This window comes from Mandrillus leucophaeus, unplaced genomic scaffold (genome assembly GCF_000951045.1).
Source record: "Mandrillus leucophaeus isolate KB7577 unplaced genomic scaffold, Mleu.le_1.0 Scaffold18, whole genome shotgun sequence".
Lineage (NCBI taxonomy): Eukaryota > Metazoa > Chordata > Mammalia > Primates > Cercopithecidae > Mandrillus > Mandrillus leucophaeus.
In genome coordinates, this window is record NW_012101809.1 from 3,038,411 (window position 1) to 3,055,093 (window position 16,683).

The following is a 16,683-nucleotide window of genomic DNA, read 5'->3' on the forward strand; positions in this document are numbered from 1 at the left end:
TTTTTTTTTTTTTTTTTTTTTTTTTTTTTTTAAAAAAAGTTCCTGGCCAGGACTGGAGTTCCAACTACTTGGGAGGCCAGGGCAGGAGAATCACTTTAACCCAGGAGGTGGACGTTGTGGTGAGCCAAGATTGTCACCACTGCATTCCAGCTTGGGTGACAGAGCAAAACAATCTCTCAAAAAAAGTTCCCAATACAATGATATAATCAAAGGGATCAAAAAATGCCCGAAACCACATTCCCAAGAAATTCAACAGCCTAACTGGCCCAAACAACAAACTCTCAAGCAATCTTAATTACTGAGCAAAGGTCTGAATAAATAAAAATTCAAGAATGTTACTTCTGGTCCTAAATGGAAAGAATAAACACAGAAAACTCAAGAATGTGACTTGCCCCAGAGTATCCTATAAGAGAACAAAATATTAGTTATGCAAACTGCTGAAAACAAACTTGCAGACCGATGACCTAAATTGTTGAATAAGCATCAAACTGGTATCTAGAACTCCCTAGTGTGCTTATCACAGCTCAAACAACACACTTTACATCTTGTCTAACCTTTACTTTCCACCTGTCTCAGTCTAATCATCAGTAAGAGATAAGGACAGCCTCTCAAGAGTACCATGAAGAAGGTTAATAAAAGCATTCTGAACACAAAATGTTCTACATAAACCCACACAGTCTATATGACAGACTAGTCTAGAACAGAAATTTCTGGAATATTTAGCTCCAACCTCTATGCAGAATGACTCCTCTGCACCACAAAAAGGACAATGACAGATTAAATTAAAATTCATTACATACCAATGTATAAAACTGTAGCACTTTCATCTGGACAATCTAATGTTACCCTCTCACAAGTGATATAAAAATTTTTTTTTTTTTTTGAGGCGGAATCTCGCTCTGTCGCCCAGGCTGGAGTGCAGTGGCACGATATCTGTTCAATACAACCTACGCCTTCAATTCCCGGGTTCAAGTGATTCTCCTGTCTCTGCCTCCCGAGTAGCTGGGATTAAAGGCGCCCGCAACCATGCCCAGCTAATTTTTTCTATTTTTAGTAGAGACGGGGTTTCGCCATGTTGGCCAGGCTAGTCTGGATCTCCTGACCTCGTGATCCGCCCGCCTCGGCCTCCCGAAGTGCTGGGATTACAGGCACGAGCTACCGCACCCGGCCAATATAAAATATTCTTGATTAGGCAGATCTATACAAGTCTTTAGCATCCCTACGGCACTTAGCATTATCATTTTTTTTTAAGGAGTAGGCATTAAACATCCTTTCAGAGTTGTTCCAATATAAAAAAAGACTTTTCAAATGTCTAGCTTAAACGTTTTAATTTTTAGAAACCCTACCCTGGCTATTTTGAGAGTCAGGTTCATGGTTTCGGTTGACTGGCACCACAAAGAGGAAGCAATGCTGTTAAAGTATGAGTTAAAAACCAAGAAAGTTTTGTGATGGAAAGAAAACAAGAAAGAAACCCTAGCAGTAACTATAGTATTTCTATGCTCATTCATTTTAGGGCTGGTGCCAACCAAGAGGTATCAAAAAGTAAAAAAAAAAAAAAAAAGCCAAGCCAGGCAAGGTAGAGGTAGTTCACACCTGTAATCTTAGCACTTTGGGAGACCGAGGCGGGCGGACTGCCTGAGCTCCGGAGGTGGAGACCAGCCTGGGCAACACGGTGAAACCCCTGTTTCGACTAAAATACAAAAAAATTAGCCGGGCCTGCGTCTGTAGTCCCAGCTACTTGGGAAGCTGAAGGAGAACTGCTTGAACCCGGAAGGCGGAGGTTGCAGTGAGCCAAGATTGTGCCACTGCACTCCAGCCTGGGCGACAGAGCGAGACTCTGTCTCCTCCCCCCCAAAAAACAAAAACAACAACAAAACACACACACAAAAAATCAGTGATGGTTCAGGTGCTCAGCCACTAAGAAAATATACAAGGGCAAGGGAGGGAGGAGGAATAAACGACAGAATGGCAGACAACTCTGTTCTTTAAATAGGAAGAATCGCCTTTTAATACTATTCTAAACAAACCAATTTAAACCAAATGAGTTTTCTCCTTTTACTACTGAAGGTATAATGGGTTGGCAAGTTTCCTTACACTCATTCCAGTCTAGTTCCGAAATTTCCCAGCACTCTCTCATCCCCACCCCAAGATCTTTGATAACAAAAACCAGATTCTTTCTCTAAAATCTCCCTGCACTCAAGCCAATAAATACATCGATATAAGTCACACAACGCAATCATTTTTGATGAACACTATATAGTAGTCCATTTTGATGAACACTACATAGTAGAAAACTGCTATACAGCAGTTTTCGATTCTGTAGTCCCCCAAATTCCGCAGGACAGTTAACTTCGCTGAACTCTTTCACGCCTTACTGTAGCAGCAAAGTAGCCTGTTATGGTCTGTACCATCACCACCACCCATTTTTCACAAAATACTCTAATTTATAAGGTGAAAAAAATAGAAAAGCTGATGTTCCCAACCTCGAGAGCAATCCTTTTTCCATACCTTTTTGGTTTTTAAAATATTTTTTTTTACCCTTATCCACGCCATTACATACAAGAGAGATATAAAACAAACATCTAGGAAACTCTGAGTCGGCCAAAATACTTCAGAAAATTCAAATATACGCTGTAATTGTGGAAAGAGCAATAATGTAACCGATTCGTGCCTCTATAGAGCTGCAAGGTGGACTATCTGTCCATTCTTATCCAGAAACTGTGAAAACAAGCATCTGGTAATTTTCTCTCACTACCAAAAAAGTCCATCATTCTTTTCGACTGTAAACGGGAAAAAAGGGGAGAAGGGCATTTTTAACGCCATTTCTGCGGTCACTAAATTCAAATTATGCATCTCAGACACTTTGAGAATCGGTGATTAAAGCCAAAGCTTCATCCCTCGACAGCAAAGTACAGTAGCTGGGAAAGAGGGTAATTTTCTAAGTTGCAAATGAATCTTTGCGGGGGTAGGGAGAAGCAACAAAAATATTCTAAGCAAAGTGGAACTTGAAATACTATAGGCCAACCGTGCTTCTCTTCACTCCAGAAGTACAAGCACGTCAATGTGGGTCGATTTTCCACAAAAGGTGGTGACAGAGGAACTATACACATTTTTTCAATGGAACGCAGACAACCCTAGGGAATAAGATCCCAAGGTAGAAAGTAGAACTCAGAGGCTAACAGAGCACCAGGCTCCTAACCACCGTCTCCTTAGGAGCTGACTTGGCTCCAAGCCCAAGACGGGTGGGGTCAGGCTTGTGAGTGGCCGGGGGGAATTCGACGCCGTCTAAGGACGTGCGAGAAGATTCGGCCCAACATCTCGTCTCTCCCCCACGCTTTAGCAGGGCCACATTTCAGACCCAAAGGCTTTCCAGACTTCTACAGCCTCCAAAAGCCCCGCCACCACCCTCCTCCCGAGGACAGAACGTGTCAGTGCCAAGGCGGGGCGGAAAGGAGGGCGCTCACCTTCCACCACGCCACACAGGAATCGCCGAGCTCCTCCTGCAGCCCCGGCCACCGCCGCTACCCCAGCCCCGGCGGGGTTGTCTTCTCCGGGTGCCGGAGCTGCCGGCGGCTCCAGCGATGCCCCCGCAGAGGCGGCAGGGTTGGAGCTGAGCTCGCTCTCCCGCTCCTCCAGCGTCGCTTGACTCTCCTTCTGCACCATCCTCCTGCCCCCGGCCGCCGCCACCTCTGCGGGTCCTCCTCGGCCTCCGTCCGTTGGGCCACAGGCCCGGAGCCCTGGAGAGGGCTTCAGCTCCAAGTGTGCGCCCCTCTGGCTCCTTCCCCTCCCCCTCTGCCCTTCCCCCTCCCTCTCCGCAGGGACCCGAATGCCCGGATGAAAAGGGCGGCGGCACCGGCGCGAGCCCTTTGTCAGCCGCAGCCTCAGCTTTAAGCTGGGGCGCCAGAAGCCTAAGCGGAGAGCGAGGCTGTGACCTCTCGTTCGCTGGAAGAAGACGGCCAAGGCTCCCGTCCTCGTTCTCAGCCTCTGCTGCCCTCCAGTTAATCTTAGTTCTTCTGCTGTTTCCCCCCGAAGCCCCGAGCTCTCTGCTGCTGCCTCCACCGCCCGCTTCCTGTTTATCCGCACTGCGCTTGCGCTGCAGACCGGCTCAGACCGGTCCCCTCCGCCCGGCTCCCCCGCCTTTTTTGGGGCTAGCCTATTAAGCTCCTCTAGGTAGGGGGAAATAGAACAGAGGAGACGCGAAAAGCAGAAGGTAATGAAGGCAGTGGAATGTACCATTTCTGCTTGCCACCCTCCGGAACAAGCCTGACACCCTGGGACGGACCATTACCCGGCCCGAAGGAGGGGCGTATGGGAGGAGGCTGCGGCGGGTTGGGGCAATAGGGAGAAGGGGGGAAGGTGAAAAGGAGAGGTGTTTACTCTCTCAGTGCGCAGGCGCGGAACCGCGGCTTCTCGTTCTTAAAGAGATAGGAAAGAACTGACCTACTTTCTATGGAGATTCTTGTAATATGTGGGCTCATTACATCTGCCTGACCCAGGCTTGGTTCGGTAAAGACACCATTCCAAGGAGCTCAGCTCACCCCTCTGCCTTGAATCATTTTCCCCTAATCCCATTTCAAATGAAATCATTCGTTCATTGCTTCATTCAGTAGACATCTATAGAGCTTGCCTGGTGCTGGGCTCTAGGAACACTATGAGCTCACAGTACGGTGGTGGAGACAAGCCACCACACACGCAGTTCCCACAAGGTGTCCCCAAGAACTTTGGAGCTCAGAACAGGTGATACTCACTCCTCCTTTGGGGAGAGGCCGTGGGCATGGCTTCACTTTTCAGCTGGATTATAAAGGATGTGAAGTTAGCTTTACTGAGCAGGAGGGGAGGGAAGACAGTACTCCAAGAAAGTGGAACGAACAGCAGAGTCCAAAGGTAGGGAGGCATGAAAAGCCTGCCTCGTTTGGGAATGGGGAGCGCGCGGTGTGTGCAGTGGGGCATGAGATCCCTTGGGCCTCAGCATGGGCATCGCTTCCTTGGGAAGCCTTCCCTGAGCCCTAGATGGGTTTGGGTCTCCTCGCTGTATGTTCTCAGAGCTCTCTTGTAGTCCTGTCCTAATGCACTTTACGTTTATGTTGCTTGAGAAATCTGTCTCAGCCTGTGAGGTATAAACATGAAATGATGATTAAGACTTAGTAATGTCCATCTTACACTTCAGTCTGATATTTACCTCCTCTAGCCGTAGCCCAACTTGTAGTTTCAGGGACTTTCATGGTCCCTCTTCTTTTCAATCCTGGATTGTTGAGATGGGGGTTAGGAGCAAGCGTTTTTTGTTTGTTTTTTGAGACGGAGTTTCACTGTCGCCCAGGATTACAGGCGTGAGCCACCGCGCCCGGCCAAGCATTTTCTTAAGGAACCTCCTGTGCTGAGAGTTAGGGGCCATAGCAGCTTCACTGGATATTGTGGTCCGTTGGGGTTGAGAACACAACTTTTTTTTTTGTAAGATAAGAGGTCTCACTTTTGCCACCCAGGCTGGTGCAATCATAGCTTAAGTATTGAATTCCTGGGTTCTCAAGGGATCTTCCTGCCTCAGCCATCCCGAGTAGCTGGGACTATAGGTGAGTGCCCGACACCACACTCATTTAATTTGTTCATTTTTGGTAGAGACAGGGCTCTCAACATCTTGCCTGAGCTGGTCTCGAACTCCTGGGCTCAGGTGATCCTCCAGTCTCAGCCTCCCAAACTGCTGGGATTACAGACATGTGCCACCTCACCTGGCCGAAAAGAAGCTTTATCTGAGAAATGTGAGTCCTCTTAAATTATCAGGCCCAGATGGCTGGGTGCAATGTTGGTGTTTGCAACCAGCCTGGGCAATATTGCCAGACACAGTCTCTAGAAAAATATAAAAATACAGCGGGCGTGGTGGCTCACGCCTGTAATCCCAGCACTTTGGGAGGCTGAGGCAGATGGATCACCTGAGGTCGGGTGTTCAAGACCAGCCTGACCAACATGAAGAAACCCCGTTTCTACTAAAAATACAAAATTAGCTGGGCATGGTGGCAGATGCCTGGCAGGAGAATCACTTGAACCAGGGTTGCTGTGAGCCGAGATAGTGCCATTGCACTCCAACCTGGGCAACAAAAGCTAAACTCCATCTCAAAAAGAAAAAAAAAAGCCAGGCATAGTGATGTGTACTTGTAGTGCTAGGATCTCACCATTGCACTCCAGCCTGAGCCACAGAACAAGACCCTGCCTCTTAAAAAAAAAAAAAAAATTTAAAAATTAAAAAATAAATAAATTTTTTTTTTTTTGAGACGGAGTCTTGCTCTTTCGCCCAGGCTGGAGTGTAGTGGCTGGATCTCAGCTCACTGCAAGCTCCGCTTCCCGAGTTTACACCATTCTCCTGCCTCAGCCTCTCCAGTAGCTGGGACTACACGTGCCCGCCACCTCGGCCGGCTCGTTTTTTGTATTTTTTTTTTTTTAGTAGAGATGGGGTTTCACCACGTTAGCCAGGATGGTCTCGATCTCCTGACCTCGTGATCCACCCGTCTTGGCCTCCCAAAGTGCTGGGATTACAGGCTTGAGCCACCACGCCCGCCCTATAAATAAACCTTTAAAAATTAAAAATAAATAGGCCCAGCGAGGCATTACAGTGACAGAATCAGCCAGGCTCAGTGGCTCACGCCTGTAATCCCAGCACTTTGGGAGGCCAAGGCAGGCAGAAAGTCAGGAGAATAGCCTGGCCATCATGTTGAAACCTCGTCTCTACTAAAACTACAAACAATAGCTGGGCGTGGTGGTGCGTGCCTGTAATCCCAACGATTTGGGAGGCTGAGGCAGGAAAATCACTTGAACCTGGGAGGCAGAGGTTGCAGTGAGTCAAGATTGTGCCACTGCCCTCCAGCCAGGGTAACAGAGTGAGACTCGGTCTCAAAAAAAAAAAAAAAAAAGGAATAAAATGACAGGATCACATCCTACACCTCCCTCCTTTGAGCTAAGTAATCATCTCTTGACACTGCTTGCTGTTGCCACACAAGTAGCTATAAATTAACCTAATAATGTTGTACTGGACACTCTAACACATACCCTATAGTTGAACAATATATAGTCAGTCAATAGCTTATGTTATTTTAATGTAAATTCTTGGTAAATAACTCAGGAACTGCCTCTTCTTTTCCTATAAAAATCCACTTGTAACTGCTACTAATCAGAGTGTCTATTTAGGGCAGCTTGAATCTATGCTCCTGGGTTGCAATCCTGAAGCTTATAATAAACTCTCTACTTGTAGTCATTTTGCCTCAGCTTCTTCCTTATAGGTTGACAGGAGATTTGGGGGCTGTCATTCTGGCTGATGTCCTTAGTCTCATGACATTTTCCTCTTTGCCTTACATCTCATCCCATGGCGACCGCCAGCAAGTCAGTAGCCACGATTTCTCCTACTTTCCACAGTCCAGTCTCATAGGGAAGGTTGGCCCCATTTCTGTGTCCCTCAAATTTGAAGAGTGGTTCTTGCCACATAACTGCTGTACACTTTCTCACCATACCACACCTCTCCCCACCCACCCCCAACACCTACAACAGTAAACAGTGCTTAGTAGACCTATGATGAATATTTGTGGAATGAATGAGAGAGGACCCTGCCCTCACAGATTTTACATTCTGTTTGGAGAACCAGACAATAACAAATTCAGTACACACATAGGAACTCACAGTTTGTGGTAAGGGCTATGAAGGGAAGAAACCTACCAACTGCATCAAGGAGCTACTTCAGACGCACAAATAGGAAGGAGTAATTTAGGTGAGTAGTGATAGTGGCTTGGGCTAGGAAACAGCATCAGAGACAGAGAGAGGTGGTGTACCTTTGGTGGTGGAATTGGTGATTGATTAAATGGGGGTGGAGGGAGAATGAAGGAGAGGAAGAAATGAAGACTTCTAAATTTTGACCTGAGCAACTAGATGAATGTTGGTATCATTTACTGAGATGGGAAAGACTGGAAAGGCATGAATCTAAGCTCCATTTTGAACATGTTAAGTTTAACCATTACAGATCCACATTAATATATCAAATAGGCAATTGGACTAGGCACGGTGGCTCATTCTTGTAATCTCAGCACTTTGGGAAGCTGAGACTAGAGGAGGATCACTTGAGCCCAGGAGTTAAAGAGCAACCTGGGCAACATAGTAAGACCCCATCTCTACAAAAAATTAAAACATTAGTGGGGTGTGGGTGGCACACACTTGTAGTCCTAGTTACTCTGGAGGCTGAGGTGGGAGGATCACTGGAGCCCAGGAGTTTGAGGCTGCAGTGAGCTATGATTGCACCACTGTACTCCCGCCTGGATGACAGGGGAAAAAAAAAAAAAAAAAAAAAAAGGCAATTGGATAGATAGGTTTTAGATTTCAGAAGAGAGAGTTCTGGGGATATAAACTTAGGAGCCTCTGCATATCGATGGTGTTTAAAGCCATGGGATTAGGGGTGGTTTGGAAAAGAGGCTTAGGTCTGAGCTGTGGGGCCTAAGATTTAAAATTCAAGTTGAGAAGGATGAGTCTATAAGGGAGGGCTAAGAAGGAGTAGCCAGAAGGGCCTGAGGAAAACCAGGAGAGTAGGAAATACTGGAAGGCAAGAAAGGAGAGTGTTTTGAGATGGAGCAGCTGACAACATTCAGAACCCAACCAATGGCCAAGATGAAATAACCTGAAGCTGGCGTGGTGGCTCACACCTGTAATCCCAGCACTTTAGGAGGCTGAGGCGGGTGGATCGCCTGAGGTCAGGAGTTTGAGACCAGCCTGACCAATATGGCGAAACCCCATCTCTACTAAAAATATAAAAATTAGCCGGGCATGGCGGCATGTGCTTATAATCCCAGCTACTCGGAGGCTGAGGCAGGGGAATCGCTTGAACCCGGAAGGCGGAGGTTGCAGTGAGCAGAGATCACTCTACTGTACTCCAGCCTGGGCGACAATCTGAATGCCAACCTACTGTTTTTTTCTGGATCTCATCTGTAGGCTTGGGCTCTGGGGCACTTCTCAGCTTACTAGCAGTTCTCTGCTTCAATTCCACTAAACTTGAATCTACCTTCGAAAATGGAAACTGGGCCAGGCATGGCTCACACCTGTAATCTCAGCACTTTGGGAGGCAGAGGTGGGCAAATTGCTTGAGCTCAGAAGTTCGAGACCAGCCTGAGCAATGTGGTGAAACTCTGTCTCTACCAAAAATGCAAAAAATTAGCCAGGCATAGTGGTGTGCACCTGTGGTCCCAGCTACTTGGGAGCCTGGGGTGGGAGGATCACCTAGACCTGGGAGGTAGAGGTTGCAGTGAGCTGAGATTGTGAGACCCAGTCTCAAACAAAAGAAAAACAAGTGTCTCCATACCTATGTAATTGTATACACACATTCACCATGTCCTTTCATCCAGTATTATTTACTGAAGGCCTATTATGTGCCAGGCCTCAAGAATAAGATGGTGAAGAAAAAAACCCTAGTCCAGGCACTCAGGGAGCCCTCAGGAACTTACAGTGTATAGGAGAAGACAAGTAAATAATTACCCAAGTAAGTATATGGTTACAAACTGAGAAGTGCCATAAAGGAAAAGCAGAAGGCATCATGAGAGCCTGTCACAGCCTGCACAATCCTTTGCTTGGATTATGCATAACATGCACAGCATCCAACCCTTCACATACAACTCTTTTTTTTTTTTTTTTTGAGACGGAGTCTCGCTCTGTCGCCCAGGCTGGAGCGCAGTGGCGCAATCAATCTCAGCTCACTGCCGGCTCTGCCTCCCGGGTTCACACCATTCTCTTGCCTCAGCCTCCCAAGTAGCTGGGACTATAGGCGCCCACCACCACACCTGGCTAATTTTTTGTATTTTTAGTAGAGACAGGGTTTCACCATGTTAGCCAGGATGGTCTGGATCTCCTGACCTTGCGATCCGCCCGCCTCAGCCTCCCAAAGTGCTGGGATTGCAGGCGTGAGCCACCACACCCAGCCCACATATGACTCTTTACTGTGCCCAAAGGCCACTGCTGACAGACTTGAGGGATTGAGTCTAGTCTCAGTCCTGCTACAAACTCACTGAGTGACCTTGAGCAAGTCTCCCTTCTCTGAGCCTGCTTCTTCTACAAAATGGAGAGTTAGACTAGATCACATGTTCTTTTTTTTTTTTTTTTTTTGAGACAGAGTCTCACTTTATTGCCCAGGCTGGAGTGCAGTGGTGCCATCTCGGCTCACTGCAACCTCCGCTTTCCACTTCAGGTGATTCTCTGGCCTCAGCCTCCCAAGCAGCTGGGATTACAAGCATGTGCCACCATGCCCAGCTAATTTTGTATTTTTAGTAGAGACTGGGTTTCACTATGTTGGCCAGACTGGTCTTGAACTCCTGACCTCAAGTGATCCACCCACCTCAGCCTTCCAAAGTGCTGGGATTACAGGCATGAGCCGCTGCACTCACTCTAGATCACAGGTTCTTAACTTAGGACCCTTAGATGAGCTAAAGGGATACAAAAATGCATGGGAATTCTTGCATTTTTTTTTTCTTCTCGATAATGGGCCCACAGCTTTTATCAGATCTTTATGCTGACGACTCAAAGAAACCCAAGGACCCAAGGAGCAGATGGCTCTTTGATGATATAAGCAGGGAACACAGATGATAAAACAATGGACGCTAAAAGTGAGTTTTTGCTTCTTGGACAACATATCCCTCCCCTTGACTTTGTCATGAGGGAGGAGAAGGCCTGATACTCCCCTATGGATGGTGAAATTTAGTCACCACATAATGGTGACCCAGAGAAAGGAGGAGAGGAACCTACCATTGGTGGGTCCCTCTGCAGGAGCAGAACACAGAATAAAGAAAGAGTGGGAACACACAAAGTCCGTGTCATCCTTTGTGCCATCTGCCTCATGGTGACCTGCGCTGGGTCCACTCCATCTCATTCCCCCATCATTCCTGGCTGGGGTATGGACACAAAAAAATATTTATCTATACTGGAGGCAAGGTTGGAATGTTGACACAAAGGAACTTTCATTAGAAACTAGAGGGAGGGGCTGTGCACGGTGGCTCACGCCTGGAACCAGCACTTTGGGATGCACAGGCAGGCAGATCACATGAGGTCAGGAGTTCGACACCAGCCTGGCCACCATGGCGAAAACTCTGTCTCTACTAAAAATACAAAAATAAGCCGGGCATAGCAGCGCACGCCTGTAATCCCAGCTGTTCGGGAAGCTGACGCAGGAGAATTGCTTGAACCCAGGAAGCGGAGGCTGCAGTAAAGCCGAGATCTGGCCACTGCACTCTAGCCTGGGCGAAAGAGAGAGATTCCGTCTCAAAAAAAAAAAAAAAGAAGAAGAAGAAGAAAAAAAGTAAAGGGGCCGGGCGCGGTGGCTCAAGCCTGTAATCCCAGCACTTTGGGAGGCCGAGACGGGTGGATCACGAGGTCAGGAGATTGAGACCATCCTGGCTAACACGGTGAAACCCCGTCTCTACTAAAAAATACAAAAAACTAGCCGGGCATGGTGGCGGGTGCCTGTAGTCCCAGCTACTTGGGAGGCTGAGGCAGGAGAATGGCGTGAACCCGGGAGGCGGAGCTTGCAGTGAGCTGAGATCCGGCCATTGCACTCCAGCCTGGGTGGCAGAGCGAGACTCCGTCTCAAAAAAAAAAAAAAAAGAAAAAAAGTAAAGGGAGCCCCCTCAAAAGAAAGCACTTTGAGATTAACTAAAAAGTCTGTAAATTAGAAATCTGTGATTCAACTTGTAAGACTGTCAGCTAAAAAACAGCTTGCTTGGCACAGTCTTTGGGACATCAGTGTCCTGTCCTTCCTTCCTTGTCTCCTCTCAGGCTGTATGGGAGGGAGATTCATGTGGGGGCCTGAGGTTCGGTGGGTTTCCAACCATTCCAGAGCCTATGTCTCAGTCTCATGCCAAGGTATGGCCAACTATGGAAAAGAAAGCCACTTTCTTGGGGATCTAAAAGGCTGCAGGTGCATGAGTTAGGGGTTGTGTAGTATTTGTAGGTGGGAGGGACAAAAGGCAGAGACGGCAGCCTGTGCATAGCCATTGTGTTTTATTAGATCTGGTATAGTTCTTATTTTACAAAATATATAGAAGAGCCCAAAATGCAAAGCAGTCAACAGTCTTCTGATGGGGAAGGGGGCTCTCTGGGGGCCCTCCCCTCAGATTCTGGCCGACTGGGAGGGTAAGCTGAATGGGACGAGCAGGTGTGCTAAAGGATGGCAGCATGGCTGGGGTGCTGACAATGGGGTTGGAACCTGGGTCCTATGGTCCCTGCCCTCTGAGTGTGCTAAGGGGCATCTCTGGGTAGATTGAGTAGAGCAAGAGGAGACTCTAGGGAACTGAGGAGGTTATCTGGGGGGTTGGGGAGAGCCCGGGTTGATTGAAGATCCTAGTGAATGCCCCCACACTGGGTTCAGATGCTATGCCTGCCTCCCTCCTTCCCTCTCCCTTCTAAGGCATCCACTGTGGGGAGTGATAGGCCCCAAGTTCAGGAAGGTCCCAAGTCTATAGAGAACATGGGAAACAAAAACTCAAGTCACAGCCCTCAAAACAGGGACGATGAGCAGGGAGGGTGGGATGAAACTTTGGCAGGCATCAGCCAGGACATCTCCTATCCACATTCCCCTGCCACAACCACCACCAACACATGCAGGAAGGAAGGAGAGGAAGCAATGCCAGGGATATGCCAGATATCTAGCCCCAGGCTCTCCATGGATATCAAGGAGGGTATGGAAAATTTCTGGGGCATTTCCAAGGAGACAAGGTCTTCTGCAAAGCCTGGAAACTTATATTTTGATGGCCTGTGGTAGCAGACCTGTGGAACTTGGAGCTATAACCTGGTATGCCTGAGCAATCACATTGTGTCCAGGCCTTTCTATTCTCAACCTCAGCCACCTCCTAGGACCTATCCATTGACTCAGGCCCAAGATTTCTCCCCTATACATTCTTGTCCCCCGCCCACAGGGCTCTCAAAGGCTGGTCTGAGAAGCCAGCCAGTGCCAAGAATGGAGCATTCTCTCTGAGAAGGGAGTTTTAGGGGAAATGTTTATGAAGTCAGGGATGGGGGAAGCACCATAGCAGGAGACATCTGTCTAGTGTGTTTCTAGAGTGGGGGTAGGAGGTGGGGAACCACTCAGTTCCTACAGGAGGGGCACTCTCAACACTGGGTGTCAGGCAGGAAGCGGGTGAGAGCTGGTGGGAGTTGGGAACACCCCCCAAGATGCACTCTGCCCACTCTCTGGCCCCTTCAGCTCCAGAGATCTGGACTACTGAATCCCCAAGCTCTTGGATCCCTCCAGCCCCCAGGGAGGCCTAGGACAAGGATAGACCTGGGAAGAGAAGGGTGAGGTCCACCTGGACTAGGGTTAGAGCATGGTCCCCCCAGGAAACACTGACCCCCTCTCCTGGGGGCTAGATGACATTGTCAAAGAGTTGCATGGACCTCATGATGTTCTCATCCTGTGGCCATGGTGTGAGCGAGGCAGATTGAAGAGACAGAAAGAGAAGGAGCTTATCAGAGACAGGGAGAGGGACACTGAGTCACAGATGGGGACATTCAAAGGCACAGAGGAAGGAGATGCCCAGAGAGACCTGAGGTAGGGAAGGGGTAAGCCTCCCACAAAGGAATAGGATTGAAATGTGGGGGTGAGATGGGGAGGTGGTATTCTGCCCAAAGAAGTTTTTCCCTACATTACTAAATCAGGCCTGAGTCCAGGTCAGGGTAATGTCGAGAGCAGGGAGCTGTACCTTTTGACAAGACTCAATGAATTCCTCAATGGTCACCACGCCATCCTTGTTTCTGTCCATCTTCTGCAAGAAGGTGGTCAGGCAGGGAGAACAGGAGGGATGGCAAGAGAGGCAGACAGAAGTCAGGTGAGTTCCCTGCTGGTTCTTGGTCTCCTTCTCTTCACTCCAGGGCCCTCCAGCCTACCCAGTCCCAACTACCTGGAAGAAGTTCTCCACATGTTCCCTTGGGGCCTCCTCCCGGAGTGCAGGGTATGTGTACTTGCCCATCATGTCATAGATGGACTTCATGATGTCAAGCATTTCCTGTTAGGCCAAGAGAGAAGAGGATGCTTCCTCAGAGCCTCCAGCCTCCCTTGATCCCTTGCTTGTGGGCATATATGGGTCATATTTCCCTCCCATCACCCTCTGCACACCACCCCCATCAGTGCCACAGCCCCCCAGCCCTTCAGTTGCCCTGCACCTCCTTGGTGATGCAGCCGTCCTTGTTGAGGTCATACAAGTTGAAGGCCCAATTAAGCCTGTCATCTACAGTTCCCCGAAGAATCACGGACAAACCAGCCACAAAGTCCTGGGAAGGAGGCAGGAGGGAGCTGTGTCTTCAGGTACTCTTCACCCAACCCCTTCCCTGGGTTTGGCCTGGAAATCCTGGCCCTGAAGTCCAGGAAACAGGCTTCCCTGGCCCACCTCGCCCAGCTCACCTCAAAACTGACCGAGCCATCATGGTTGGTGTCAAAGGCATTGAAGAGAAAAGTGGCATAGGTGCTGGAGTCTGCAGGGTGAGTGTGGAGAAGTTGGCTTCCACACAGGAGAGGACTTCCTCCTTCTATGGAGCTCCCCATACCCCCCATCACCTTGGCATTCCCAGCCCCTCCAGAATCCCTCCCTCCCTCAGCCTAGAGAAGGACAGCTGCTGCCCTTTGCGCCTTGTCCCCTCACCTCCTTGAGGAAAGAACTGGGAGTAAATTTGCTTGAAGTTCTCCTCATTGACAATTCCGCTCGGACATTCCTGGAAGGAGAGAGGGCACCAGGCTGAGGGCAGAGACAAAATCCCCTTCCATTCACCACCCCCACCCTCCATGGCCCAAGACTCCCAGGGAGGGGGATAATCTTCAAGCCTCCAGAGGACTCACCACGTGGCTCATGTGATGGGAGGCAAGACTTCTTTCCCAGTGCACAAATAAAAAACATGGAACGAAACTGACAGTCTACAGGCGCCGCTTCCGTTCCGGCCCCGCCCCAGAACCGCCAGCTAGAAGTTCAGTCTCAGGGCCTTGCCTCCCTTCCACCCAGCACCTCAAGCATCCAAGCCATGCTTTCTGGGAAGCTGTGGACCGGCTTGGGTCCTCCTGTTCCCACCCTGAGTTTGGCCTCGCCTTGCACTCACGTTCTTGAAGCCCCGGTACAGGACCTGCAACTCCTTGCGCGTGAATTTGGTTTGCTCCTGCAGCTGCTCCAGACCCTCAGGCCGGTGACACACGGTGGACAATTCAAATTCATCCTCCACGCTGTCTGCGGAGCGGTGAGGACAGCTGCGCCTCAGGCCCGGCCTCCGCGACCCATCTTCAAATCACTGACCCATTCACCCCCTCCCCGCCCCCGGTCCCATCCGATGCTAGAGACCAGGCTGCCAGTTCCCTAGGCCCCGAGCCGAGAACACTGAGGCAAGGAGAAAAGATGCTGGCTATCTTCGAGGTCTATCAGCAGTTCAAGGCCTGGCCTGGCCCCAGAGCCGGCGATCCGACTCAGTGCTCGCCCCTGGGCCCTGGATCCCTGTTTGGAGGGGAAGGCCCCCAGCTGCATCTTCGTTTCAGAAAGGGAGGAGTGGGAAAAGCGCGTTCAAGAGGGGGCGTCTAAGGGTCGGAGCTCCGGCCTTCGAGGACCAACTCAGATCCGCCCAGCCCCGGCCTTGCCCCGCCCAACCCCCTCCCCTCGCCCAGCCCAGCCCCATCTATCCCAGCCATGCCTAAGCCATGCCCCGCCCAGCTCAGCCAACCTACATCCAGACCCCACCCCCGACCCCAACTCAGTCCCGCCCCGGCCCCAATATCCAGCCCCCAGGCAAGAGCCCCCCCACCCCAAGATGGCAAAGCCGCCCTGCCCCGCCCCGCCCCGCCCCCACCAGGAGCGTAAGTCACCTGGGTCCAGCAGGCGGGGTCTGTGGGGGCGGAGGGAGGCTGGGGCGGCTAATGCTGAAGGGAGCGAACTGTCACCGAGAAAGCGGAAGACCCGGCCAACTGCAGACACACACCTGGCCCCTCACACTCAGAGCAAACCTCACACCCCAGCCCGCGCGAAGGCACACTCAACCAGCACAGACACACACGAAACGGACCCATGCACACAAGCTTGCGGGACTCACGCCTGTCCTTTTCCGACCCACGTGTGGGACCCATCTATGTCCAACACAACAGCACGCTCAAATAACTACAAGGCAGGCCTTTATGGTTTGCAAAATGCAGTATGATCCTATGAGGTAGGCAAGGCCCAACTAAGGAAACGGAGACCTAGAGACAAAGCGAGGTCACTCAACTCGAGATCACTCAGCAGGGGACCAGGCTGGGATAGAAAACCCAAATACCCTGGTGTCTGAAGGAGGGCAGGCGCCATCCTCTACACCTGTCACCATCCTGTCGGGGCATAGGCAACACACATTAGAGTTCCAAAATACAGTGGGGAAGGGGGCGGCCGCACGGAGTTGAAGACACTAACCCAGCTAAGCCACATACGGACCCTCACGGTCGCCTGGTCTCGCCACAGCTACACAGGCTCAGGCCTCAGCCCGGTCACACTGGTCACACCCACACTCTCGGGTCCCACAGCTTTGCGGGAGCAGTGACACCCACACACGTTCGGGCCCCGCCCCCAACTGACCACGCCCACACACGCTAGCTTCAGTCGCAAATGAGCACGGCAGCCACGCCCCCTTATGCTGCAGCCCAGCCAGCACCCACCCCCCGCCCCCACCACGCACCAAGTCACT

General features: G+C 50.1%; 2 protein-coding genes and 1 long non-coding RNA gene across 13 annotated transcripts in view; 1 reads left to right on the forward strand and 2 right to left on the reverse strand.

The window, feature by feature from the left end:
- MGEA5 (meningioma expressed antigen 5 (hyaluronidase)) overlaps nucleotides 1-4,343 on the reverse strand; it is a 35,687-nt gene extending 31,344 nt beyond the window's left edge. For all 3 annotated transcript variants that reach the window (XM_011977444.1, XM_011977443.1, XM_011977442.1), the window contains exon 1: nucleotides 3,465-4,343. In XM_011977444.1, the coding sequence (XP_011832834.1) occupies nucleotides 3,465-4,236 (772 nt within the window). In that variant the 5' untranslated portion in view covers nucleotides 4,237-4,343. The remainder of the gene's footprint in view (nucleotides 1-3,464) is intronic.
- Nucleotides 4,344-4,418: 75 nt separating this feature from the next.
- LOC105537771 lies at nucleotides 4,419-14,900 on the forward strand. The gene is made up of 3 exons (XR_001005774.1): nucleotides 4,419-4,884; nucleotides 13,873-13,952; nucleotides 14,194-14,900. It is a non-coding gene; the product is annotated as an uncharacterized LOC105537771 (long non-coding RNA).
- The window catches only part of KCNIP2 (Kv channel interacting protein 2), a 19,731-nt gene continuing 15,037 nt past the window's right edge, over nucleotides 11,990-16,683 (reverse strand). For 4 of the 9 annotated variants that reach the window (XM_011977438.1, XM_011977435.1, XM_011977437.1 and 1 more), the window contains 7 exons: nucleotides 15,088-15,212; nucleotides 14,640-14,709; nucleotides 14,402-14,472; nucleotides 14,164-14,271; nucleotides 13,902-14,006; nucleotides 13,704-13,766; nucleotides 11,990-13,415 (listed from right to left, as the gene is read on the reverse strand). In XM_011977438.1, the coding sequence (XP_011832828.1) occupies nucleotides 13,368-13,415; nucleotides 13,704-13,766; nucleotides 13,902-14,006; nucleotides 14,164-14,271; nucleotides 14,402-14,472; nucleotides 14,640-14,709; nucleotides 15,088-15,212 (590 nt within the window). In that variant the 3' untranslated portion in view covers nucleotides 11,990-13,367. Of the gene's footprint in view, nucleotides 13,416-13,655; nucleotides 13,767-13,901; nucleotides 14,007-14,163; nucleotides 14,272-14,401; nucleotides 14,473-14,639; nucleotides 14,710-15,087; nucleotides 15,213-15,838; nucleotides 15,938-16,683 lie in introns of those variants that run through there. The other 5 variants (XM_011977434.1, XM_011977433.1, XM_011977440.1 and 2 more) reach the window with 5 other exon arrangements.